The sequence below is a fragment of the Osmerus mordax genome, chromosome 9 (assembly GCF_038355195.1).
Source record: "Osmerus mordax isolate fOsmMor3 chromosome 9, fOsmMor3.pri, whole genome shotgun sequence".
NCBI classification, from domain to species: Eukaryota; Metazoa; Chordata; class Actinopteri; order Osmeriformes; family Osmeridae; genus Osmerus; species Osmerus mordax.
This window is the reverse complement of record NC_090058.1, coordinates 6,271,654-6,299,420: the sequence shown is the minus strand read 5'-3', so window position 1 is coordinate 6,299,420 and position 27,767 is coordinate 6,271,654. Positions and strand designations below refer to the sequence as shown.

The following is a 27,767-nucleotide window of genomic DNA, read 5'->3' as shown; positions in this document are numbered from 1 at the left end:
ACTATTTTAACCAGTCTGCTTTTTAATGTGCATATTTACCCAGTGAAATAATTTAATCAATCCCTGGGCCTGTACAACCCTTTAGGGTTACACCAGTGAAAGAAGTTGCTGGCCCTTTAAATCTGGATAAAAATGGGCGGAGTATGCATGTTCAACTTGCTACTGTAGCCTGCAGTGAAATCAGTTAGAACGCCGCAATATGAACTCCGCCGCCACCCGCCATCAAACAACATTCCAGACAATCAGACAGGTCAGACACAGATGTTCAAAGGTGCTGGATACATGGTATTTCTCTTTACGTGCGTAATTTTCAGTCTGCGTGAGATTGGGCTACTCATGTAATCCTTTGATGATAGAATGTCGTCCGAAAGCTCTTCATTTCTTTTATTGCTTGAAAACATAGGCTGCGCGTCATTTACATATTAGCACTATGAGCGTAATATGCTTTCTTCCGAACGTTCTGTTTTCAATAGTTGTTGGTATGCATCAGAGGATTTTCAGTACAGACATCAGAGGCCTAAGGAATTTATACCCAGGCAACTATGCTGTTAAACAATGTGACAGACCCAAGAGTATGCTGTCCTTTCTTGCATACAACAGAACATCTTCACACCACAGGGATAGTAATGCATGTTTTTTGTGTGTATAGCATAAAGAAAATAAAAAAGTAATCTCTCTGAGCTGTCCTTACACATACATTTAAGTAGTGTTTTGGTAGGTAATTTTGCAGTGCAAGCCCTACAGAAATGCTATGGGTGTATTGATCAATGCCTAATTTAATAGAAGGATCTAAGTCCATTGCCCACAGCATCTTAGCCCGTGCGTATGCATTGTCTCTTCCCTTCTCCTTTAGGTAGGATTACGGAGGCATACTCAAAATGGGGACTGTTAGATGGAGGAGGGGTGCTAGTGGAGTCTCTCATCCTATCGACGCTGCATCAAACTAGGCAGAGAGGTCTGTGAAGGGCCCCTCCTTTTTGCTAGAGCCATGGAGAACAAGCTACAGAGGGACAAAACCAGGCCCAGCTACTTTGGCAACGTCAAGACCAGGTCAGGCCTGCGATTATAAGAGATTATTGTGCTGAAAAGAGAGAAAGTGCTCCTTAGACTTGTGACACTTTAGTCACAAAGGCTGGAGTCATTCCAAATATGGTATTATTTCTGTGAATGTTTTTCAGTTATTATAATCAATTTGTTTATAGAGTTGTGCCTGCACTTCCCTAATACCAGTGGAGGTGAAATTATAGTGCCATCACAGTAGAGAAAGTTAGTAACCAAGAGACATGGAGACTGTGTTAATGCGACACACTGTGTTATAGTTTTGTCATTTTAAGGATAAAAAGCATGACGGAAGCATATTCTGATCCCAGTTGTCAGAGTTGGAGACTGGCCTTTTCCTCTGATGAGTTGCTAGTCACATAGCTTGTAGTTCCCTTCTGAATGGAGGTCCACACAAACAGTGGAGGGTATTATGTGGGCGAGAGAAGTGCAGGTTTCTGCCAGGAACTGCCCAGCCGTATCCCTAACTCCCACTCAACTGCATAAATAACTCTTGGATTGCCAATACATCCTAATCTTCTGTCAAGATGGATGCAGAATCAACTGAAACTTGCAGATGTATTTTTACATATATTAATTAAATCCATATGAAATATGGATTTTTAAGTACTAAAGCATTCCTCAGGACTACTCAGAGCTGCTCGTAAATGTCACTATGCATTTCAGTGACACAAAACTAAACAGCATCTATTGTCAATTTGTGGGGTAGAATAAAGAAGCTTGACATGACTAACTACGCTGTGTCTCTTGCTGTGTCTCCTGGTCAGGCTGGGCTCCAAGCTGCCCTCAGGTGTCTCCCAGCCACTAGGCTTCATTTCGTGCCCCTGGGAGACCCAGCCTCAGGCCCGCCCAGCCCTGGAGGGCAGTGGCCAGTGCCACAACTACCACAGCGGTGCAGGCCGGCCTCTTGACCACGTCCCCCACATCAGAAATCCTCGCCTGCGGCAGTACTACCTCCAAGGTGCGGTGTGAGCCAATGAGCTGCCTAGGTTAGAGTGACTGTTTCCTGGACACAGGATAAGCCTACTCTGGACAACAATGTCAGTGGAGATTTGTCTTGACACACTTGGCAAATACATCTAGGGTGTCATTGAAATAAAGACAGAGGTAAACTTTTCGAACAAACCCTCACACACTGTTTTCAGAGTTGCTCAACCTCATATACAGAGTCATTCCTTTTGTAGTTAAAACTAGTTTGTCCTGAAATCTGTTTCTATTTTTTTTTTTTTATTAATTACAACAGCCACTTTTACAACATAGATGATAATGCCAGAATTCTCAGTCACATTTGATCTACTTCACACTCATTCAATCATGTGACTGGCATGTACGACGTGAATAATATTTACTGATATAATCATGTACACAACACACAACCTACAGATAGCCAAATATAAAACACAGCATCACACCTTTGTCTTTGAAGGTCAGTACTCCCTTTGTTGATCCCCTTTTCAGCTTCTTTATCTACATTTTAAATGTAAATGCATTGCTTCATTAGTGGGTCAATGTGTCCACTAAATGTCACACACAAGCGTCTGACTCACTGCATGAAATCTCATGACTCCTCCTGAGACACCTCCCACTTCTGTGTCTGGTGCACCACATCGTGGGATGTTTGAGTAGATCAGACAGGTGATGAGACAGGATTAAATATAGAAAGAACTCGAGGTAGACTCCTCTCTCAAGAAACTACTCTGACATTTTGTCTCTAGGCACGACTTGGGAACCAGGTGGCCTCACTGCCATTCCCTTTGAGGAGGAACAACAGTCATCTGGCAAAGCCAACAGTCTGGTGAGTCTACTTTCCTTTTTGAGGAAGTAGCTTTTTGAGGTAGCTTTCTTTTTTTCTTGAGATAAAAAATAAGATATGGAAATCAGTCAGAATCTGTTGACCTCTAAGCCTGCCTGTAAAAATTGTGTGTAATGAAAGCAGGAGTGATACTGCGGAGCTGATAGTCATATACCCATGTTGGCATAAGCTCATCGTTGTCCTTTTACAATTATTAGATAAGAAACAGCTACACCCATAAATATGTTAGATTGCATAATGTATGATATTGGAAGGACACATTTTGTCCAAAGTACAGAGGGAAACCTTTCTGTATGTGAGAGAAGCCATGGTTACTGTTGTTCTCAGTTAAAATGGGAATACAAAGTCTGATTGAGAAGGTCTATGGCATTTACCACAAAAGAGCTGTGTATTCTAAGGTATTTCTCTTATTTCTTTAATTGATTTATTGGTTCACGTCATTCTTTACATGTGGTTGAAAGTAAGTACTGTATATTTTGTAGAATAGTAGGCGACTCACATAATTGTATTTATCTAAGATGATTTACTGAAATTGTTAGAAACAGACACACACTTACTCACACACCTGTGGGGGTCTGGCATGAATACTGCCTGCAGTTCTGGAGTCTGTCAGGTGTCAGGACCCTAATTCAGTCCAATGGGTCCATTTGTCAATAGGCTGGTTTCAGCAGTAAGACATGGTAATGGTGGCACGTTCGACGTGTTATTGGCAAAGAAATGTTGACACAGTACATGGTATCTTGGACCATGTCAGTTCCCCGTTCCCCCCCCCCCCCCCCCCCCCCCTGTGCTTATTAACCTAATTGTTGTCTATTCCCTGACCCGAAATGATAGATAGTTATGTTTCCCTGTCTTTTTTTGCTTTATGTATTCATTGAATGGGCTGGTATTGACCTTGCACTGAACAGTGTACTGAGTGAGCAGTTTGTGACATTCCTGTTTTTGTGTGTGTTTACCCAGCCCCTCCCTGAGGACACAGTTTTCAGCATCACGTCGGAGTTCAACCACATTGGAGCCTCAGACATGACCAAGATGAATAGACCTCCTTCCTCTTTCTCCTGTTCCTCTCTCCTTTCCACTGCCTCCTCCTCCTCCTCCCTGATCTCCAGACAGGTAAGGGCTGTGATGGGTTCACCTCTCATCTCATCCTTTGTTAGTAGCGTCTGGATGACTTCACTCAGCGCACACACACTGATAACTTGGATATTATCGAAGAATAGGGACAAGAAATTAAACCAGTAGAATCATGGATCATGAAGATTCACTTGTGTCCACGTTGGTGTGTTCTAGTGAAATAAGTTGCAGTTTATGGTTAGGATGGGGGGGATGGCTAACTAATTATATATACAGGCCAGTCTAGTTTTTGAACTCCAATAGGAAATGCAAAGTAAAACCTTTGCCTTGATAACCATTTCACCTTCGAACTAAAGCAGTATTTGCATAGCTGACACAGGCTGATAAAACGTCTGTACACAGCCGAGCATTAGAAAGAGGAAGTTGAATGTGTCTGCTTCAAAAGAGAGAAAGAGATTCTTTGTAGACATGTCTCAACAGCCTGTCATTCTCCAGCACCTCCGTGTTCCGATGGGAAAGGCGTTCAACCAAGGTTCATCCCCTCCGCCTCCTCCTCCAACCAACCCTGACCCTATTTTGGGACTGGCTCCAGAGCTGAAGAGCAACCATGGGGCTGTCTTTACTCCCCTGGCCTGTCCTCACTCCCCCTCCCCAGATGCAGAGTATGACAAACTGCTGGTAAGCCACTGGTAAACTTAGTGCTGAATATACACTACAAAAGAGGAAGTCTTATTTGACAAGCTGTGCTTTATGACGGCTGTCACAGTAGGTGCGTTTGACGTGAACTGGATGTAAGGAACGATTTGCTTCCATACATGATGTCTCTCGAGGATAAAAACACTTGCATGGTCGTAGCTCAGTTTCTTATGGGCGGGCCAGATTCTCTGGGTGGGCAAAGCAGATAGAGGGGAGGTAATCTTCCTCCTTGTGACGTAACAAAGAGGAGATTTTCAAACAGAGCAATTGAGCTTTCATTTTCTGAAAGGCGGAGAAGAACACCCAGGGCTTGGTTTACACCGATAGAAAATTCTAGCCACTGGGGGACCAAAGGCAGGCTAGGGGAACTCATATTAATGTTAAATAACCTCCTAAAGTGAAGTTTTCATGTCATGTCACCTTTAAATGGTGTGCCAAGTGTCCTGAGCAAACCCTTGTTTTGATTTGGACAGGATGTAGAGGCGGTGCCCATGCCTGACGGACAGCTCTGTCTACTGGCCCTGCCACCAGAGTGTTCCGAGGGGGAGGGGCCTGAGGCCATGCCATATCTCAAATTGTTCTGCCGCTCCATCACAGATCGGAAGGTACGACTAGAGAAGCACTGACACAGTAGTCTACATTGAAGCTTGCATGGTGACTCATTTATATTCTCTCTCTCACTCACCAGGGTGTAGTTTCTGGTATTCTGCTGGTGACTGCCAAAAAGATCTTTTTCGACCCATGTAAGACCCACCCCCTTGTGATGGAGCATGGCTGTGAGGAGTATCTGCTGTCCTGCACCGTGGATGCCCTAGCCTCCATCTCCTTCTTCTCAGACATCTCCCATGTGCACTTTAACACCTCCACACACAGGTTCGAAACACTTGATATGGAAGCAATCTAAGTTTGTATTGGGGGGGGGGGGGGGGGGGGGGGGTTGAATCACTTCACAACAGGCCCCAAGTGCTTTACAGTATTTGCAAAAGTTCTGATTTACTAATGACTAGCAACATCCGGGTGCGTGGTTATGCTCTCAGTGGAACAGGGGTAAAAGTCACCTGTTCATCCATTGCTGGACATTGAATACAGGAGTATCAACAACTTTTACTGTTGTTCACTATCCAGGTGGAAAGGCAAGAAAACCACACCCAAGTCCAAACCTGTCACTAGGCCCCAGGATGGGAAAACAGGGCGTAGTAGTCTTCCCCACCACAAGGGGGAGACTGTTCCAGCTCTGGTGTCTGCAGCCACCTCAAACCTGAGGAGCAGCCTGACCCTGAGCTTGAGCAAGGGGGGATCTGAGGAGGAGGAGGGGGCGGACAGGGAGAGCAGGGACATGGACGAGGCCGAGAGGCAGCGAGAGGGAAGCCCTCTGGAGGAGCTGGCAGTGCAGTCTGCAGGGCCCCTGGGGGTGGCTGTCTTAAGCAGTGCCGCTACCTTCTGTTGTGGAGGACAGGAGACTGCTGGCAACAAAGTGAAAATGGAGCTGGTGCATCTGGATGACAAAGAGAAAGAGTTCCATTTGAAGAATCAGATGGGTAAATAGAGGATTTATTTTAAGGGATAGTTTACAAACCTAAACCATAATATTACTGGATGAATGAACTAACATCTATCTCTCTCCCTTACCTTCCCTCTCTGTCTTTACTTGCCCTCTCTTTCCCTATGCCAACTGTGCTGTACCACTCCCCTCTCTCCCTCTCCTCTATCCTTCTCCCCCCCCCACCCCTTCTCTCTCTCCTTCAATTGCCCTTCATCATTCTCTTCCTCCCTCTCAGGCTCTTCTAGAACATTCCCAGGTAGTTCTGGAGGACTGATGTTTGTCCGGATGCGTGTTCATAGGTCATCTGGCAAGAAAAAGAGTTTGGGTTCCAAAACCCTCCCACGGAGAGACAACTGGTTTACTCTCTCGCAGGAGAGGTAACCCAATCAGTTTAACAATTAACACCAACATTAACACTGACTTTTACTCGGTGAACATTCATTAACACACTGACAGTATCTAGCAGGTGTCTTACTAACAAGCAGCAGTGGGCTGTTACAACCGGCAGACAGAGCCGTAGGGGTTGTTGACCATGTCAACACTTGCTGTAGTACAAGTCGTTGCGATCGAATGCAACACAGAGGTTTTCTGACTAAGCAGCCTTTTGTTTCAGGTCCCTTTTCGTGTTTTCTGGTTCTAAACCTACCTCTCTTTATGTGTTCTGTATGTTTTTCTTTGTTTTATTGCAGCTCAGATGAGCTGTACGCTTACCTGAGCCACTGGAGACCTGATCTGTGTATCCTGGAGGGGGGGGGTGAGGAGGAGGGGGAAGGGGACGAAGAGGAGTTTGTTCTTGTCAACGATAGGGAGGAGGAGGAGGAATGTGAAGAAGAGGAGCTTGACATGTCCCAGAAGTGTGGACGTATGTTGGAGGATTGGGAGGTAAGTGGTTTGAATTAGAAAATTGCTAATTGTTAATCATACCATTGAACCATTAGTTGTGACAGTAACTTCACTTTAAAATCTACTGTGTATTCTTCTATAGTATGCCTATATACACACCTTGCTTCAAGCTAGTAGTTGTTTTTTGTTTAATTAGAATTTCACTTTACTATTCCCTGTTTATTTAGCTAACCACATGTATACAACACAGAAGGAGGTTTATGATTGGAGTGAAAGGGTTTATAGAGAGGTTTTGTGAAATTTACAGGTGGTTTGTTTGTTTTGCAGATGGTATCTGTAGAGGATGGTGGAGGGAAGTCAGCCATGGTCATAGACACAGAGGGACTGGCTGAGATTGTAGAGCAGAGTCGAATCTTAGAGGCCTCACATGTCAGAGAGGTAAGTATGAACAGGACATTGGCAAATGTTTTAAAACATTTGCTTGCTTCGTGTTATACATTAAACAGGTGGTAGACCAAACTTGGTCTCTGCTATACATTTATTCTCTGTATTTCATTTGTCTCTCTAACCTGTTCCCCCCCCCTCTCTCTCTCTCTCTCTCTCTCTCTCACCTTCACTCTATTCTCACTAACCTGTCCTCTGTCTCTCTCCCTCTCTTTCTCTCCAGTTGTCAGCAGAGCTGCCTCCCAGGACAGTGGGCCACCCTTGGAAGCTGGCCTACAGCACTTTTCGTCACGGCTCCAGCCTCAAATCCCTCTACAGGAGGCTCAGCGGAACTGATGCGCCTGTCCTTGTCATTATCAAAGATGCGCTCAACCAGGTGACCTCCTTTGCACGCCAACACAGTCATGGTTTCTTCCTCAGATATGAACCCCGCTATTCCTCTGTTGATTGTTTAAAATCTATAGATTGCAGAGTGATAAGTAAAACACACTTTTACACAGGAGCAGGCGTATCAAACTTGCATGGAGTTGATGTCCATGTTCTTTGCACTTCTGACTCTGGATCATGGCTCACAGCCAGACCACTGTGCTGTAGTTAGTTTGAATGAAATAGAATCAAACTGAGGCTGTTGTTGTGAACGGTGATATTGGTGTCCCAGGTGTTTGGTAGCTTCCTGTCCCACCCTCTGAGGCCCAGTGAGAAGTTCTATGGTACAGGAGAAACCTTCCTCTTTATGTTGCATCCACGTTTCAAGGTGAGACAAGTGTCACACAAAGATGAGCAATCCACTGTCGATAATGCGTGACAGTGGCTTTAATCAGGTTTCTGCTGGTTTTCCTCTCTCGCAGTGTTTTAAGTGGACAGGAGAAAACTCATTTTTCATAAAGGGGGACTTGGACTCATTTGCTATTGGTGGAGGAAGGTATTCATTCATTCACTACATTTGAAATTGTGTTCTACGTTCCTTTTGATCAGGATTATGTTGTGTGCATGAAGCAAACTCTCTCACACTCTGTATTTTTTCTTCTTCTAATCCCAGTGGGCATTTTGGTCTGTGGCTGGATGAAACCCTGTACCTGGGCCGGAGCAGTCCCTGCTACACCTTCAACAACTGCTGCTTGTCAGAGACCGATGACTTCCGGGTCATGGAGCTGGAGGTGTGGACCTTCTGATGATGGAAGAGGGGACCCTTTGCTGACAACACCCTCCCCCCTGGGGGACTACTGGTGTCTAACAAGCTGCTGTGTCACTAGATTAAATAGGACTCTTGAGACATGTCTGCAGATGGTGTTGAATGGTCTCCTGAGGTAAAAGGTGAAAGGATTCTCCTCCTCCCAACACACCTAGCCTCTCCTGACTACACAGCATCCATGAGCATATGTCACTCACAAGCTTCATATTGACTGTGTCCAAGAGGGGACCTGAAGACTTACTTCATACTTACTTACCTCCACACAGTGAAAAGACCAGTTGGATTTACCCGTCTTGTGCGATTCATTCCTGTGTGTTCCTGGCTATGAACAGAACGGAGGATACTGCTAACTTGGAATCTGGTTGGTACTGAAGCTGTGGCCGCAGTGTAAAATTGGTACTTCACAATTAAAAAGAGAATGCAGGACAGTTGATTCTGCCAGTCACACAGCTCTAGCCAGATTTGGAATCACCACATTAACTCTGCATGAACTAACCTTCATGTCCACATTAGCACAACTCTGCCCCCCATCAAGTCACTGCACTCCCTCTCATCATCTGAGATGCATCATACAACACAGGATCATGACTGGCTTGTTAAAACAAGGGACTGAAAAGTCATGATCTTTATGGACACTTGGATAACCACAACATGCCTGGAGGAAAATATCTCATTGGTGGCATTTTGACTGGTGGATGTTTGAAAACAACTTATATAAATGATATGGAACATTATATTGCACATGGACAGGTGAACTGGAAGATGATGCTTCTGGACTACTTAAGTACAACTGTATGCTATCAATGGAACCTAGCCACTCATTAATATTCTTGGCACTTAACCACTGGTAGAATCACCAATCTTTGCTGTCATTGTACTATAGAGAAAAAGGAAAAATAAAACCACAAAGTGGAAATATGAGGCACTTTATGAGTAACAAATTTATGATCTGAAAACCTATACAATTCAGCAACACCGTTCAAAGATGACAAGGATAGCATGTTTTTAGCAAATCAGATTTATTTCAATTGTTGTTACATTGGGATGACTTGTTTTCCTTAGTATCCAAAAGGACTAACAAAAACAAGGTATTTTAGAGGAAACAAATCTGTTTTAATTACAAGACATCCACACAAAAAACTTCCAGTAAATATGTTCCACATTATCCCTGACTACTGTAAGAAAATATTTGGTGTCCAATAGTCAGTCACATCCTTAATATGAAATGGGCAATGTTGTATTGCCCACAAACGTCAATGCAAAAATAGGTTAAAAAAAATAAAATAAGTGACATTAAAAAATATTTTTAAATGAGTAACATGTACCACAGTCCAGCCTTGTTTATAATTCAGCACATGACCTTGTTTCTAATTCAGCACATGGCACCCTCTGGGGGCATAGCATGGGTATTGATGCCCCAAAGGCCCAGACATGACATCAGGCCCAGCCCAGCCCAGTGAGGGCTTTCAGGCAAGGCCTTCACAAACTGCTGAGGCTTTAGAAAAGGGAACCATTGACCTGCTATACCCCTGGCTATGACCAGAAGTCAACACCATACAATAACTGTGGGTCGGTATTATATATTGCACATAACTAAGCCGTGTATAAAAGAGCAAGGTGAACTACGATTGTGCATTATGGCGTAGTCTGTTTTTGGAATGACTTTCACAAGAAGGCAATTGAAAAGCAATAGCTAGCCCTAACTATAATGGCATGTGACAAATGTAACACTAGTGTTTAGTACCCACGTCTTCGAGAAGGGCTTGAACAGTTGTATATTAGTCTGATGTTAAGGACTTGTATTAGAAAGAAGTCATTTTCAGCTGCCAGTGCTTTAGGAAACAATTCCTTATACTGAAGGATATAATGATCTTAAATCATTTTCACCTTTGAGAGAAATTACTGTTATTTCTCAGCCTCTCACTCTCACACACACACACACACACACACACACACACATTATTTAGTGTGCCAGGTACTGCTTGGCTTTCTCCAGGCCTTCTTTGAGGAAGTGGATGTAAGTGGAGGTGGACGGGTCCTCAAACCCCCCAGAGAAACTGAACGGGGCTCCTTCCTCTTCAGGCTTCATGGACGTTTCATCCAGGAAGTAATTAGCATTAATGTGGTGGAGCTATTGGGATGGAAAACATATTAAAGTCATTATCACAAGAGTTTATCGCAAAGTCTCTTCCTGTAATTAAGCTTAGGAATGATGATGGAAAACAGGCTGAAAATTGGGTTGATTACACATTAGCGCTATTACCCAGAAATACATTTCTATATACACTTTATATTGAAATGGTTCTGATACAGTTGTCCTGCATGCTTCAACCTTTCTTAGTGAGCTTAAGGATAAATTGTTGTTGGGAAAGTTGAGTTTGAAGCATACAGAAAAAGTTGGGAAAGGAGATGGGACTTACTATGGTGCCGTTGGGCAGTGCCACCATCATCTCTACAGGGAAGCTGTACTTCTCTAGGTGCAGGCGGGCCCTCTGACTCAACACAGGGTCCTGCTCATCAGCCTGGGACAAAAACACGTTATGCATATAGTTTTTAGTAAGAAGGACAAGGTTAGGTCAAATCCCTCCACGCAAAGACTAACAAGGCCACAGGGGCAGTGTAAGGTCCTTTAGAAGGAGTGTTGAGATTGGAGCCTCCAAGGCTAACTGTCATGGCTACTCACCTGCATGTCTTCCAGCTCCTTCACAAGAGACCAGCTGCTGACGAAGCTCTGGTTGAGCAGAGCTAGGACGGGCGAACTTTCCAGGACTGTCTCCCGGAGAGTCCGCCCCGAACCTGCAGGAGGAAGCACCAAGAGGCACCGTCCAGGTTAGACACTAGAGCCATTCATCTCTACACAAGAGTAGATGGAACACTTCACACATTTCTGTCTGGTATCTCCACACCACACAGTAAGGTGAAGTGTCTCACCTCAGCAGGACTGGTCGTCTAGCGCCCCCCACAGGAGAATGGAGTGCACCAGCTTCCCCTCAGCCTGCGCCCTCTCAAACGCTTCAGAGAAAGGCAGGTAGGACACCTTGGGGCAAGTGAGGCCAGGGTATAAGCAAGTTAGTCATAAGCAAAGCCTCCTTGTGTCAGACACAGACAAAGGCTCATGTTTTGGTGAATATCTTGTAAAGATCAACACAGGTGATGTTCTGAACATATGAAAACATTTAGGGTACACAGGTTGGCCCTAAACACAAATGCAGTAAGCAGTAGAGTTGCACCTTTTTGAAAGGGTAGAATGTGACCTCTATGCGCCGAGTGGCATCCTCTTGGCTGATCTCTGACGTCCAGTGAATGTCCTCAAAGACAAACTGGATGGGGTCGTCCTCCTGTCCTCTGCTGTCGATAACATTTCCTTCCTCATCCTGGATGAAGGAGGGAGTGGAGGGACCGAATGACTGCAACTCCATCTGACCACACACACAAACAGGAAAAGAAAGAGAGCCAGGTGAAGTCTATTTCTCACCTGGAAGTAGACAGCTGATGTGAATATATTTCCTCTCTACCATTCGGGTTGAGCAGAGTTCCAGAGATGTCGGGTGTACAGTACCTGTGGCAGGTAGCCGATGTCCACCTCCATATTACTGCTCTCACTGGCTCCATAGAGCCACTCCATGTCCACATTCAGAGACCTGGTGTAAGAGAAAGCAGTAAAGAGAGGCCTGCATAGGAGATGTGATCAACCTGAACGATTCAGCTATTATAGGAATATGCGGTAGGATAAAGACTAGAATATTAGTATTATTAAGTGAGTGCGTTTGTGTAACTTATTCCCCACACCTATTGTTGGGCACGTAGAGGCGGAACTCTCGTATATGTGACGCATCCCTGGACATGATGATGTGGCCAGTGAACTGCCCAGGCGTAAACCAGAAGGGGAAATCGGGGACGTCGTTGAGCTGGAACTCTGCATGGATCCTGAGGACAACACCAATCACCACAATAAATGTCTGTGAAATCTATTTGAATGGAAACTTGATTTGTATTTTACTTGTACAGAATATAGTACATTTGTAAACTAAATTGAAATGTCTTCCTTTGTTCTGAGGGGAAACTTTTCAGAGTAAGTCCAGCCAGACTGTCCCTGACCTGAAGGCGATGTGGAAGTAGAAGTCACTGCTGGCTTGTATGCAGGCCACGGCCCCCTGCGGGGCGAAGCGGGACTTGATGAAGGGTCTGGGGTGGAACATACTCAACAGGGAGTGGATGAGCACCTGAGACGGGGGACATTGTTCACCGTCACTCACATCTACAACCAACATACAGTCCATATTAAAATACATTTTCTTGCCCGTTGTATAGGATGCTACAGAATGCTCAAATCATGTGCATTAAGGTTATTACAATTTTTTTATGGTATGGGCGAAAGACAGGAAAGGTAGTGGAAGGGTACGGTACCTCTTTGCCTCGTGGTGCTGGGGGGTGGTAACGGTTGTTGGGTAGGTACCCTGTAAATATGTTAAGCTCACTGGGAATGACCCACCAGGTGTCGCCCACCTGGTCCTTGCCTTTGGGGGGGAGGAGTGCCCTGAACTGGGTGGCAGAGAAGGTGGAGGAGGGCACAGCTGGACTGCGCCAAGACCTCAGACCAATAAGGGAACTGTGTGTAACCTGGAGGACAGATGAAACACTGCCGTCATGACTGTCAAGGCCCAATTAAGGCCCAGTAGGGTTAGGGTTAGGGTTAGGGTTGTATGGTTGTTGGAGGCCCAGTAGGGTTAGGGTTAGGGTTGTATGGTTGTTGGAGGCCCAGTAACTTAATCGTGAAGGGAACATCCATGCCAATTTCAGATTTACTTCAGATTTCAGACCAATATAGCTTTCTGGAACTTTACTATCTTACGATATCAAGTATGGATTTAATGTATGGCCCCGTCTTACCCCGAGGAAGCCATCCTTGCTCTTGGTCATTGTGTCCATCAACAGAGGCTGCATCTGGGCTTCCAAGGCCAGGATCTCACCGTTCGGGTCAGCGAGCTCTTCCTCCTCAAAATCACCAGGAGGTGCAATCCCTGCAGGGGGACAGATGACAAAGCCATGTGTGAGAGGGTTTGTGAGAAGATTATCCATACTGCAAGAGTGTGTGGAAATGGATTGGGTTGGTAGGTTTCAGCATGTCCGGCACCATTCAGAACACACTGGTGTTGGGGAACCGAACCTGTGAGTTTCTCAGCTATAGGCTTGAACTCCTCCGGGCTGAGAAACAGGTCGTGGTCCGTGTCTAACGAGGAGAACAGGAAGAGCCCCTCGGTGCCCAGAGTCTTCACACCCTCTTTCTGTTGTGGAGAGATACAAAAGGAGCTTCTTATTGTGCCAGCTGACATGCTCCAGTAGCTTTAAAAGGAATGTGCCACATTCAAACTGGGGCAATAAAGAATCCGGTCCACATTTTTAGAACTTTAGAATTTTTAGACAATAACGTAACTATAAATGTCTGGCAACACTGGTCTCTAGTTTGGTGGACCAGCACAAACAAAGACCAAATAATCATTGATGAGGACATTATTTGATTATGTAGGATAGCATAGCGAATGAGCAGAATTCCAAAGATGTTTATTTTTTTAATACACAGGAGACCGTCTGCGTGCTAACGGGGGCTGGTTCAATGGAGGATGGGCGCTACAAGAACTGAAGAGCCAAACTAATGTTTCTTTAGGTGGAGGGGGTTGAAAGAGCACAATGTGTGTAACCAGCTGTGGCACATTTATAGCCCCCAATAAAAGGGGGGATAGGATATGGCTGTGTTCATTGTTGCCAACTAAAAACAAATACGTGGCACAGATTTCCAGTGCTTACAACAAATGTATCTAGAAAACGTTACAGGTCAATGTTGGAACCTGTCCTAATTCTGCAAACGTAGCCTAGGAGTGGACGGTTGGTGGCTTTTGCTAGGCTACATAATTTACAGACGCGACCAATGTTTTATATATTTAAAGTGTTTGCACTCTATCAAAGTGAGTCTTTCTATTAGTCAACTAATTTAGTATTGAATGCCGTGCCGTACAACATTCTCTCAGTGTTCATGGAGAAATTGAGATGTGGTTCTTACGTGACGTCTGAGAAGCTGTGAGTCCTGGTAGTATTTGTAGCAAAAGGCGAGGACTGGCACAATAATTAGCGTCAACATTGTTAAGGAGATTGCCCCGGTGATCCATGATCTTCTCTTGTTCCTGCCAGACGCAAGTTCTCCACTGCTTGGAGATATCATGTTTAGATGCTTTTTCTCCTGGGGCGTAACATTCTTATTTCCCGCAATCGTTTTATCGACGTCCGCGGCCATCCTTGTTTTCTTGCCCCTGCTTGCTACATAGATACAGACATCCCTGTAATATGAGTTAGCCCGTACACCAATGAATGCAGAATGATTCCAGTCACACCTCAACTCGTTCTCCAAACGTCCTCGCCTTCCAGACTCCCGAACCGCTACTCTAGTAACAGCTGTAAATTGTAACTACAGCGCAATCCTCTTTCCGGCTGAGGGGCTGGCAGTGTAAAGACCACAATTAAAGCGCCAGTGCTCACATTCTTTCTGTAGTGAGTGACCATAACAATACGTTACATTAAATTGTAAAAACTTGGTTCCCATATAAAGCATACAATTTTACTCTGAGTATATTTCTGACTTTTTGTAGTTATAAAGAAAGACAAAGATAATTAAATGTGGAACCATTTATTTTGTGTACAGACAAAACAGCATGCAATTAAGACTTATGATCTACAAAAGCTTCTCAATCAGCATATAATCCAATCCTGTAACTGCTTCTATAAAAGACTGGAAATAAAACGACTACATATCACCTAAGTTTATTGTACTGGTATGAACAGCACTGTTCTCTGCATACGATTGATCATATGCAAAATAATCATGTTCATGTATTTTTTATGTAAAAATACATGCAATTGTCTTGGGCCTGTATGCCAGCCTAAATAATTGGCAGGATCTGTTTGGGCCCAGAATAGCTGGCCACAACACCAAAGCTTTAGAGAGGTTCTGTAAAGGCAGTCCGTTTCCAATTTCATCCTCATTCAGTTTTCATCTCCTCCTCGATTGGCTGTGTCTTTACCTCCATGACTTTGTGGGGCACATAGGAGCCCATACCTGCAGCCCTCTCTGCCTCTGCCTGGCTGTAGGGCTCGTCTCTGAGCTTTTTCAGCCTGGATAACAAATGGGGAAGATTAAACATCATGTTCAATGACAGTTAATTATAAAAGCTAATGGATGGTTCTGGAAATAAAAAAAACAATCACATTGATACCACAACATACAGCAAAATATTATGCCAACTGATAAATTGACTACTTAGGTTCATTAGTCCATGTAAATGAAAGAACTCAGCAACAGAGGCTCATGCATGTGTCTGTGAGTGTACTACCCATGGTGTAGTGATCATAGACGTTACAAGTGTCTACCATGACAGAGAGGAAGTCAGTGTACCAGATTCAGGAGAGTGTGTATAAAACAGCCTGGTGATCAACACGGGTCTGTAAAGGCGTAAGGCTGGTTGTAATGTATGAATGTTAAAAAAAAAAGTAAGATGGAATCTGACCGTCGTTTGTGCACTTTGGTTTTGAAGTGCTCTTTCATGGAATTCAGATCAACAAAATACCGCCTGAGATTATAAAGAGAAAAGGGAATTAGGAAGATTACATTACAGTAACATATACTTTAAAAGTAAGTAAACGTGGAATGGAAAAGTTCAAATACATCGGTGTTAAGAAGAATACAACAAGTGATGAAGTAAGCACTCACGCGCAATGTAAACAGTAGTTCTGTGCACATCCTGTGACATCGAAGTCAACTGGCTGTTTGAGCAGTTTGCTTGCAGTTTCGGGTTTCATGTCGGAGTGAATTTCATCCAGGTCCTTGGTCCTGCGTTTAGTCTTCCATGTCTTTGCAATGTTCTTCTTTCTGCCATTATTGTGATTCTTTATCTGCTTCGATTTCCCCATGCTAATAGGTGGAGTGAGTTTTCAGGAAGAGCTAGGGAAAATTAACATGATTCCTCCTAGTTATACCTATAGCATTTCCAAACTGTCAGTCCGTTTCAAGCTACCTTCGCCAATGTTTTACACTTCATCAGGAAGTCAGGGTAAAAGTGGTGTATTTTCTCACGTGAATCAATTTAGTTGTAGACCTATTTTCTTAAATCTAAACTCGTTGTAGTCAGCCAGCTGCTGGTTCTGGTTGGCTAGACTGGAGTTGACATTAATAGGCTAACCTACACTGTAGGCTGCAGTGAAGTGTATTGTTGCCATATCTAGCGAATCATTTCGAGGTATACAAATAAACACTCCTCAACCAACATAATGTTTTAAATGTTTACTCACCTTTAACTTCTTTATGTGGGCCTTGGCTCTACTAAACGTATTTTTTTTTTGCTTGGCTACATTTAACACGTGTTATTATCAGCAAAGCAGCACAAACATTTCCGGGTCAAGATGCAATACCTATTCACATCAGCAGAGGGTGCCAAAGAACACTGGTAAGGAAAAGTTCTGCGACAGCATAAACAAAGAAATATTTGGGTTTTCCTTTCTAAATATCACCAGACTAATATTAGACATTATCTGATATTACTAAATACACAATTTAAAAATAATTCCCACATCCTAAACTTTGTTGAATTTACTTTATAGACATGTATATCTATCATAATTGACCTATATGTATCCTGTACACGTTACAAATGTAAAAATAATAATAATTGTAGGATGACTAGATACTAACACTACACACGCACACACACTCACACACCCCAAAAAATATCAGTACGTGCGCGTCACATGACAGACTAAAAAGCAGCATACGCGCGGTGGCGGAGAGTGAAGATGGCGGAAAGTAATGTCGAACCAGATCCCGACTGGAGTAATCGGCCGTCCGATACTGCCGAGGATACTCTTGTTGCAATGGAAAGCTTGCTGACAACCTTAAGAGCGCTTGAAGCTGAACTCAGACAACGAGAGATTTCAGAAATATCCTCCACCGAATACTGCGACAACTTCTGCCAGGTAGCTTGCATAACCGACAGCTCTGAAATCTTCATTTGGGGAATGTTTTTACACAGCTTTGACTGAGATCGGACTAGCCAGCAAGCTAGAAAACTCAATATGGTCGTAGCAATGCGGACTACCTATTTAGCTAGTTTAGTAGATGATCAACGCGCTAAGCGGTCTCGATTTCCAGGAGAATGTGCATGAATATATTACCAGCATCAACGCTCCTGCATCATAATATGCATAACATACATGCACAGGTGATGCGTGACATGTTTTCTAGTTGTAGTAAGCTAGGCTAGTGGGGCTAGCTAGGTAGTAGCCTACAGTCGCTAGCTAGCAGTAGTAGTGGTGGTTCTGGCTGGATGTGGCTATAAGGTCATGTTTTCTACTTGGTTTGCAAAACTGTTTAGAAAACGTATAATGATTGAGTCAGTCAGTGTAATTGCCATATTTAGGGAGATAACTAAGTTGTGTTAATTTGAGTAATTGGAGATTGTACTTCATGGCATTGTAACGTAGCATACATGTGTGGGGATGGGCGGAATCATGTTTTTATTTATCTTGCAGGCACTTGCTGTCTGGAACAAATGTGAATACGCAAAGTTGTTGTCAATGTATTGGTGATTTGCTAGTGAAGTGAGGTTCTACGGGCGTGTTAAGGGAGGGGAATACGTATAGCAGAAATACCAACCCCTATGATTATGGTTGACATGAGCTCAAGGCACCAAGTTCTCACCTAACAAATGGGCCTTCAGGGGATAAAGCTGTGTTTATGAGTCACGGTGAGGGGCTGTCATCATTTTGTGCACCTTGCCATTATCTGCTGAAAGGTCTGATCCCCATAGGCCCAATCAGTCGATCCCAACACAGACATGAGTGCAAGCTGGGATCTATCAAGGTTTACAGTGTTTGTTCTCTCTTGGGCTTCGAAGTAGACAGATGCGTGTTTACCTTAAAGCTGCAATAGGTATAATTTCAAAATATGAGAAACAGCGCCCCCAGTACATGTCTGAACTTATGCACTTTCCTCTAGCCCAAGTTTGATTGACAGTGGTTTCACAAAATAAGCCAAGGAGGAAAGCTTGCCTCGCAGAAGGTGATTGGTTGGAACAACATTTCTGAAACACAATTGGCTGGAAAGTAGCGGGGCACTTTGTAGTTTGAGTAATGCTATTTAGATTTTGATGTTTAATTTTTTCTATACATTGCAACAACCCCATTTGTGACTATGGTCACTATAGAATCATTTTCATGTCGTTATTTGTTGTCTGATTGACCTTTTGGATTTGTCTCTCTGTAAACAGGCGCTGATGAACTATGCTGGGAGCAGGAACTCTGTGGAACACGGTCTTCCTCTCTTGGAGGTCTACTGTCTGTCCATCAACTGTTTTGCTGCTGCCAGACCCCACCTCACAGCAGACTCCGATAACGTGGCCCTCGTTCTGAAAAGACTGGCACTGTAAATGAACACATAGATAAACGTTTCCAATAATCCATTTTGTGGTTGATAATGCAGTTATGGTCATGTTATCTTATCTTGTTTCTCTTATGATGTTCTTCTAATTTAAGGAGCTGCTTTGAACTGCTGCTATCTGTGCCTGAAAATGAAATCCCCTATGAGGCTTGGGTACAATTCCACCACTCTGTTCAGGTAAACAATGGAGTAAGATGGGTGCACTGTAGTTAGTGGAGAAAGGTTTGGGACATTGAAGGTATAAGAACTGCAAGGAGAGTGGTACTAAGAGGGAAAGTATTTGGAGGGGGCTAGGAATTGAGTTAGCAGAAGACAACATAGGAAATTTAATTTGCAAATTTTTGTTACATTTAGGAGAGTATGCCTCTTTAAGTTTCTTCTTACTATAGTGGGTGTTTTGCTTTCAGCATTTTGCAGTTTGTTCCATTATGCTATAACATCTCAAAATGCACACCTGTTGTCATGTTTTGTAGATGGCTCATGATGCCTTGCTAGAGTATGGAAGCACAGACCTCCAGGCCTTACTTCAGATCACTGGAGAAGGGGGAGCCTGGAGCAACCCGGTCCTCAATGCCCTGCTCACCGGTCAGCACACAAGCACAGAGGAAGGTTGGTACCCACAATGCACTGCACATACTACAACATATGATTACCTCATTGAATAAAGAAGAAGCCAGAGACTGTTTATTCCAAGTAGCACTAACTACTAATTATTGTGGTTATTATATATTACATGTCTCCAATATCCAAAAGATGTTTCCAGGCGCTTACAATATCAGCGGATTGTTTAGAGCTGATGCATTACAGCTGCATGCTTTGTTTTGGTGTGGTTATGACACCCCTTACAGCTAATCTATCACCACTTCCTTTACTTCCCCATAGTGGACGCCTACATCGCCTTAGAGGGGGAGGGCTTCATGGAGATGCGTGTGAAACACCTTGAGAAGATGGGGGAGATAGCTAAAGCAGTCGTTCTGGCCAAAGCCTGTACTGAATGCAGCCACATATCCAACGAAGTCACCTTCAGACAGACCTACGTCTCCCTCCTCTGCCACCTGCTGCCCAATGCTGAGGCCATCGCGGAGGTTTGTCAACCCATGTTTGATGATGGGGTTTTATTGGCAGCACTTAAAATTAAGGTTACATGAACTACCAAGTAACTATTTAGCAATACCCATAGTAACCAACAAAATTACAGTCACATGCTGCAATGTCGTAACAATCCACTACGGTTTAGCGGTAGTTATTACCCAAGTGAAACTTAGCATGCGGGGACAGGCTTTTCAGAGGTAAGTGGATGTTAACATAGATTTTTGTTTGGGAACTTAACCTTCAACTGTCTCTTTACAACATTCATTTACCCCTTACTCCCCTCCCCTATACGGTATGTAGGATATTTTACTTCAGAAGGATTTGGAACAAAAATATTCGGAGAAGGAAGATCTTTCAAAGTCAAGGTGGCTTGATGGGTTTATCAGCAATGCTCAGTTGGTACAGGAAGACACAAAATGCTTATCATTCATAGGGTAAAATACATGATATAGTCTTAATGAGGAAAATTCCCCACCTGCCATAATACTGTTTTCTCAATGTTTTCCCATACTGTCTTCAGGGTCAGTCACATGGCCTTCACCTGTATGGGATCCAGCTGCTAAGCCTTTGCAACCCCCTATCGCTATTCCCTGGGATTCTGCTGACTTTCAAAAACATTTCTTACTGGGAAGCCTCAACACATAACAGCCCCACAGATAATGCTGCGTCACCCTTGCCCCCCCCCCCCCCCCCCCCCCCCCCTTACGTGTTACGTGTGTTTTACGATATTCTTCACTCTAACTTCTAACCTGTACCATCAATTAACTTCTGGCCACCACAGACCTTACTGAGACTAGCTCAGGACATGTTTCTGCTGCACAGATAACACAGCCCAATCCTAGGCCTTTTCTTCTTAACCACTGAGTACCCCACATGCCTGCCTTACCTGCCCTATAATCAATAAACCATGACAATAACCTAAACTGCTCACACTTCATATCATTTAATTACAAAGCTTTTTCTACTGACAATGTATACACTGTAGGTATTGCAATGTAGTTACATTGTAGTTTGACACCTTAAAGGTTTGCCTCTTCATTTATTGTCATTGTTTTATTTTCTTTAAACTTTGGAGCTAGTACCCCTTTCACGCCCCCCTGCACACACATCACTTGTTAGAATTGACAGCACTAGTGTTGTTATAGACACTTTGCCCTACATGTGATATCCTTCTAGGACCCAGCAATGTTTACATCCCTTGTAGTGGACATTGGTGTGGGGCTAGGAACTTTGTAACCATGCTGCTCTTTGAATAAATGTTGTCCAATTGAAAGAACATCCTGAGCTTCCTAATAATGTAAAAAATGCAAACAATTTCAGGAATAGCCATGTAAATGTACTGTTCATGTCTAACTTAATTAACTATGACAAATAGAACGCTATAGTGACATTTGCTAGCTCACATAACTGTTATGTAAATACAAGCTTTTTTGACCCAGGTCTTAGGAGGATACCTAATGCTTATAATTGTTCTTGTGCTCATTTTAAAACCCAGATTTCCAGGCTGAACTGTAAGGATGTTCTGGAAATTACCTGTAATCTGGAGACTGAAGGGGAGGAGAACACGGCTTTCATCCTGTGTACCACCTTCCTGACTCAACAGCTTCAGCAGCAAAACCTGTATTGTTCCTGGTGAGTATTGGTCAAAATAAGAACGGGGTATAGTTGTCTTTTCTGGATGGAAATGTATGCCGTTCAAATCGGCTATATGAATTGCCCAGATAAAACTGCGTAGACTGAGTGTTTGAGACATGTTTGGGCGTGGGCCTGTGTGAGTGCAGGCATCAGCCTGTGCTCTCTCATCAATGTGTCTTTTTTAATGTCACTGTGTTGCTTAAATTCAGAATGGAGAACTTTTGTATCCTTAAACATATATTTGGCATTACTTGAGTATATTTTAGTGATGTGTTACTATATGTTTTATCTCCTTTGTGCAGGGAGCTGACACTGTTGTGGAGTAAGCTTCAGAGGAGGATTGATCCGTCTCTGGAGTCTTTGTTGGAGCGCTGCCTGCAGCTAGGGGCCATCGCCAAGACAGTATGCCATCTGCTCTTCCTTGTGAGAATTATACGGACAGAGGTAGGGAAATAACTTCTTGATTTAATTTAATTTATGTGAAATTGTCTTTGTATAAAAGTTTCTTTTGTTTTTATATTTTGTGTAGTAAAACTGTAATAATACAATAAAAGCCATTGCTTTTGATAAACTGACAAATTGTTTTTCCTCTTTCTTCCCTTTCTTCCCTGCAGGCTGAGCAACTGGGCCTGGCTTCTTCTGTGGAGCTCTGTGTGAAAGCTCTCCAGCTTCCCAAGCAGGATGAAGACTCTGAGACAAGGATGTCTATCTGCAAGACTGTGTCCTCCCTGCTGCTGGATGACCTGGAGGTGCTTCGTGCCTGCCAGCTCACCGACTTCCTCTTGAGTCCTTCTCAGACGGCCTTTAGCCTCCTTCAGGAGCTCCACTTGCGTCCTGACCAGAAATACGACCAGGAAAATGGAGTCATTCCCAACTCCCTGCGCTGTGAACTGTTGCTAGCACTTAAGGCCCACTGGCCCTTTGACCCTGAGTTCTGGGACTGGAATATGCTTAGACATCACTGTATTACTCTGCTCGGGCTTGATCCTGAAGAAGATGTGGATGAGGGTGGGCAGGAGGGCGGTAGTTCTGGGCAGGAGGTTAAAGAGGAGGAAAGAGGAAACCCTGATCATACGAGGGAGTTATGCAATGGACTAAATGACAGTGCTGTTAGTCAGGAGGAGGATCAGACAGACAAAAAATCCAAAAACAAATCGGAGAAGGGGAAGTGTAAGAAATACAAGTTCACCTGTAAGATCTGTGATAAGTCAGTGACTGAAACCCGACTCCTCCACCACTCTAAGAGGCATGTAAACAACAACGTTTACACCTGCCCCATCTGTCTGGAGACCTTTTCCAGTAGAAAGGACTTTATCCCACACACAAAAGTACACCTCAGAGCACCGGCCAAGAAAAAGAAGAAGAATAAAAAGAAGATCGATATGGAGAAGCTGATGGATGACGATGACGATGATGATGATTCCGATGGCATGGAGCCTGGTGAGATTGCTGTGGACCCCTCCCTCATACTGTACTATCAGTCTACACGTGACCCTGTGGTTCTGGATCACATTCTGGAACAAGCAAAAACCATCAAGCCTGTTGATGAGGAGCATGTCACGTTCAACTACATCAACATCCACTTTGAGCTTCAGAACCGGGATATATACACATGTCCCGGAACTCACTGCACTAAGACTTTTAAACATTCCAAGTATTTGGGTGTTCATTTGAAATCCGAGCACATTGGGGATGAGAATGTGAAGCACTTCTTTGAGATGAAAAACCGCAGGGTGAAGTGTTCTTTCTGCCGACGTCACTTCATGTCTGCCTACCACTACCGCAAGCACCGGCGTGTGCATGCCACTGACCAGCCCTTCTTGTGCGTGGTCACTGGCTGCAACGCTCGCTTCGAAACATCCAACGAGTTGGTCTCACACAAACAGAGCCACAGCTTCCAACTGAGCTACCAGTGTGAATTAAAAGGATGCTCACTTACTTTCTCTGACTTGGGCCAGTTGTACCACCACGAGGCACAGCATTTCTGTGACGCTGCCTACAGCTGCATCAAACCTGACTGTAATAAATACTACTTATCTAAAAAGGAGTTCATCAAACATTTAGCGACACACAGCATCACCTTATCAGAGGAGGAGTTTGAGGCTCAGAGGAAAGCAAAAGGGAAACTTCTGGAACCCGTTACAGAGGAGGTAGCCAGCCCCAAAAAGTCTAACGATATAAAATCAGAACAAGAGGAGATGGTTAATGGTGACAATGTTGCCCCTTCCTCATCAACCAGTAGTGCCTCAACGTCTAAGGAGCCCAAGGGAACTGTGGCATCTGTTGCTGTATGCTTTGATGGGAAAAGGTTCACCTGTGGCTTTGAGAGATGTGGAATGTCTTTTACAAGAGCCAGAGATGTACAGAGACACCTGAAAGCTGCTCATCCAGAACATCTGAAGTCTGAAAACAAGGAGCACAAGAAACATGACAAAGAGAAGGGTGGTTCAAAGACTAAAAGCGTAAACGTCAAACCAGAGCAGAGCACCGAGGAAACTGGTAGAAGTGAACTATCGACCTCACAACAAACTAAAGGGACGAGCCAAGACAATACATCCCCCTCCCAGGTTACCCACAATGCATCAACCCTTTCAAGCCCCAATGTCTCTGGAGACCCGCTTGGAGAAATTATGATTGGTCTAAGCCAACTGAGCCTGAATCCCTCCAGCCTTAAAAGTTGGTCTTGTGAACCACCCCGCTTAACCTCAGTGCCCACTCAACTGTCCCTTGACCAGGCTCTTATGATCAAGTCACCATTTGTATTATTGCAGAAGGAAGTTCAGCCGTTATTAGGCGAGAGAGTGAAAGTCACTACAAAGACTGAGCCATCAGAGCTGCCTTCAGGGTCAGACAGCAGGAGTCCCTTCCTGCTGCAAGCCTGTACTAAACCCTATACCTGTGAAGTCAAAGGCTGCAGCTTTCGAAGTGTGACTAGCTACACCTTGTTCCGACACTATATGTCCAAGCATAACATTGTCAAAGAAAAGGCGAAAGGTATGCTCAAATCATTGAAATTCAAGCCATTTGTATGCCATATTTGCTCCAGGAGCTTCAGGGAAAAATCTGATTTGAGGACGCATTATGTTCGTGTTCATAAACTCAGTGATGCAGTGTTGGAGGAAATGAGATATTTGTTTAAGAGGCGTGAGGAGATGAAGGCTTCTGAGAACACTGCAAAAGTCAAGACCTCCCTGAAACAAATAAGTGAGTCATTAAAAAAAGACACCCTCAAAATAGGAAAGAAGGAGATGCCAACCTGGCAGCAGAGGTACCAGAAAACAAAAGCTGGCATGTTGAGGAGAGAAAATGGACATGGTAAGTCTGGAGACAAAAATGGTAAAATGAGCCAGACTGCTTCTTCTGCACCTGATACATGTGTAAAAGAAGAGGAAGGGGAGGATATTGAGGAAAGATCAAACAATGAACGCTTGGTAGCCAAACGTAATCTGTGTTATATTCTGACTAAATACAACAAAAGCTTCCACTGTAAGAATAAAGATTGTAATGCAACCTTCACCAGCCAGGTTGGGTTTTTGCATCATCTGGAAGCAGTACATCGCTACAATCATTCTCAACTTTCTCTTGAAAAAGACCTGATGCGACATAAAAATTCAGATGTCAGAAAGGGGAAAACGCGGATGCAGCCCAGTCCACCTTCAGATGACCCAGAGCCGAGGTTTAGATGTACATTTAACAACTGTAACGCTTCGTATCACCTCAAAAGCAGTTTGTTACGTCACACAAACCGTGACCATCGTGACTCCCATATTCAATCAAGCCAGCTCATACACTGCAAGTATGACGGTTGTACAAGCGTCTTCACCCATGCCTCCAACCTCAACAAACACATGCTGTTCACACACTGCAATTTCTACGACTCCGTAGTAGTGCGTCTTCAGAGTACTCACAAAAAGGACAAGTCAGTAAGCGGTTGCCAAAAGAAGCTAATAATCACATCATCAAAGTCTAAGACTGACACTCCAACGTTGCCACCACACAGGCAGTCTCTGAGGCGCAATAGCAAGTCTAAGGATGACCCTGATTCTCGAGCGGATACTGGTGAGGAAGAGGAACCTCAAGATATCAAGACGCCGGAGAACAATAAAAAGCAATTCCAAAAGTTTGACAGATTTGAAGATATGGACTTCCGCTCCCATGAGGAGGCCTTGCAGATGTGCCAAGACCGCTGCCTGCGTGTAGCCTATCCATGTATGGTCCAAGGCTGTGACTCTGTCGTTAAAATAATGAGCAGCATGCGCCGTCACTACCTGACGTGCCACACCATGGCATTGACCGCTTTTGTCACTCATCAAGATAAGCTCATGTTTACGGCAGAGCAGCTGGAGGAGCTGATACAGAAGAAGTCAGCACTGTCTTCCCAACCAGACGGAATACGGACACCAAATGGTGTTCTCAAGATGGAGTACCAGTCAGAACCAGAGAACCCTGGGGGTCCGTCCGTACCCATGAGCCTCCACTCGATCAAAATGGAAAGGCTGGATGACCATGATCCCCTGGGGTTCGCTGAAAAAAACCCTGCGGAGAGGAACGTCCTTGTTGGAGCAGATGACCTTCTGTACGGAGAGCCCAGTGGGCACACAGAGGACCCTGCGACTCAGAATGGCCATGCGCAAGACGTGAGATCAAGGCAGCAGGCCTTCAACCCCCCTCCTCCCCCGGCAGATCTTTCACCAACATCCACATTGAGATTCTCTATCGATGAGGGCTTTCTGGATACTTCCGGCCACAAACCCACCAACAACATCTCTGGGCCCATGACTGCCACACCAGCCCGCCAACCGCTGAAGCGGAAGAACGAGCTCTCTGAGCACTTTCCTTCCCATAAAGAGCCTCCGCCTCTCTGCCCTACTCCACGAACCTTTGACCTGGCCACATACAAGCCAATGGGGTTTGAGTCGTCTTTTCTCAAGTTCATACAGGAGACCACCCAGGACGAGGACATTAGGGTGGGTGGGTCGGCTGGTGTGGCAGCCAAGCGCAAAGACTCCCATAGGCGTGACTGCTCTGTCAAGGAGAACAGTCAGAATGGTCTCACTCATCCTCGTAACAGACGCACTCGCTCTGCACCTCTCAAGCCCTTAACCATGAAGGGGGACTACACGTCAGTCCAGAACCTGAGATCCATCTTAGACAAAGCATTGACAGGATGTGGGGACCTGGCCATCAAGCAATTGCAGTATCTCAGGCCAGTGGTGGTCTTGGAAAGATCCAAGTTCTCCACTTCTCTGTTGGATATCTTCCCCACTGACTCAAATGATCAGCTACTTCTCGGAAGTTAGTTCAACTGAAAACCTTTTAACATCTATAAAGACTTTTTAATTTTGTCCTCGCATAAGACTGCGTTTTGTTTACTTTTCTTCTGAAGAATGTGTTATAATGACTGTTTCTTTGAAGTTGCCAAACTGATCACTTGCGATCATATTAGTATCAGACCTAATGCCGGTTTATTACCTGGTAAAATGGCCTGGAATAGATTTTTAACAAGTATTGTTTCCATTTCCTCTGTTAGTGATTAACTTGTAATATTGTATATATCTTGTCACAATACACATTTTGCAAATGTTTAAATATCATTTAGAAAAACTGATGGTGGTTGTTCCATTTCAACAAAGATTTTTTTTGTCAGAAAGTGGATGTACAATAATTAAGCACCTCTTAACCCAAACATAAAGTTGATGAATATGCCGTCTTCAGCTTTGCTTAGTCTCATCAAGATTCCATGTTTTCAATGAAGTGGATGTTGGCAGATATGTATGTATTGCTTTATAATAAAAAAATAAATGTTTGAATAGGCTCTTCCAAAAATATTGATTTGCATGCTTTATTTTTATTGTCTCTTTCTTGTCCAAAAGTTGAAGCAAGAAGCTATTATGGT

General features: G+C 44.0%; 4 protein-coding genes across 4 annotated transcripts; 2 read left to right on the top strand and 2 right to left on the bottom strand.

Moving 5' to 3' along the window:
• Positions 1–190: 190 nt before the first annotated feature.
• Positions 191–9,585, top strand: si:ch211-15d5.11 (nuclear receptor coactivator 7). Its single transcript, XM_067243230.1, has 16 exons — positions 191–250; positions 854–1,050; positions 1,827–2,020; positions 2,775–2,854; positions 3,833–3,985; positions 4,442–4,624; positions 5,116–5,247; positions 5,331–5,515; positions 5,768–6,180; positions 6,421–6,562; positions 6,875–7,067; positions 7,356–7,466; positions 7,696–7,848; positions 8,131–8,226; positions 8,321–8,394; positions 8,512–9,585. Exons 2-16 carry the CDS (start codon positions 989–991, stop codon positions 8,642–8,644), a joined length of 2,304 nt encoding a protein of 767 aa, XP_067099331.1. The 5' UTR covers positions 191–250; positions 854–988; the 3' UTR covers positions 8,645–9,585.
• Positions 9,586–9,666: 81 nt separating this feature from the next.
• On the bottom strand, positions 9,667–15,094 carry selenon (selenoprotein N). The gene is made up of 12 exons (XM_067243232.1): positions 14,723–15,094; positions 13,832–13,949; positions 13,555–13,685; positions 13,072–13,284; positions 12,763–12,887; positions 12,454–12,591; positions 12,224–12,305; positions 11,895–12,083; positions 11,596–11,701; positions 11,348–11,460; positions 11,085–11,186; positions 9,667–10,795 (listed from the first exon to the last, which is right to left on the bottom strand). Exons 1-12 carry the CDS (start codon positions 14,951–14,953, stop codon positions 10,628–10,630), a joined length of 1,716 nt encoding a protein of 571 aa, XP_067099333.1. The 5' UTR covers positions 14,954–15,094; the 3' UTR covers positions 9,667–10,627.
• A 233-nt stretch (positions 15,095–15,327) lies between these two features.
• On the bottom strand, positions 15,328–17,117 carry znf593 (zinc finger protein 593). Its single transcript, XM_067243397.1, has 4 exons — positions 17,002–17,117; positions 16,424–16,654; positions 16,221–16,283; positions 15,328–15,828 (listed from the first exon to the last, which is right to left on the bottom strand). The coding sequence occupies exons 2-4, from the start codon at positions 16,621–16,623 to the stop codon at positions 15,696–15,698; spliced, it is 396 nt and encodes a 131-aa protein (XP_067099498.1). The 5' UTR covers positions 16,624–16,654; positions 17,002–17,117; the 3' UTR covers positions 15,328–15,695.
• Positions 17,118–17,481: 364 nt separating this feature from the next.
• On the top strand, positions 17,482–27,680 carry rlf (RLF zinc finger). Its single transcript, XM_067243612.1, has 8 exons — positions 17,482–17,682; positions 18,975–19,129; positions 19,240–19,321; positions 19,618–19,753; positions 20,027–20,229; positions 21,732–21,868; positions 22,174–22,315; positions 22,486–27,680. Exons 1-8 carry the CDS (start codon positions 17,503–17,505, stop codon positions 27,169–27,171), a joined length of 5,721 nt encoding a protein of 1,906 aa, XP_067099713.1. The 5' UTR covers positions 17,482–17,502; the 3' UTR covers positions 27,172–27,680.
• The last annotated feature ends 87 nt before the right edge of the window (positions 27,681–27,767 follow it).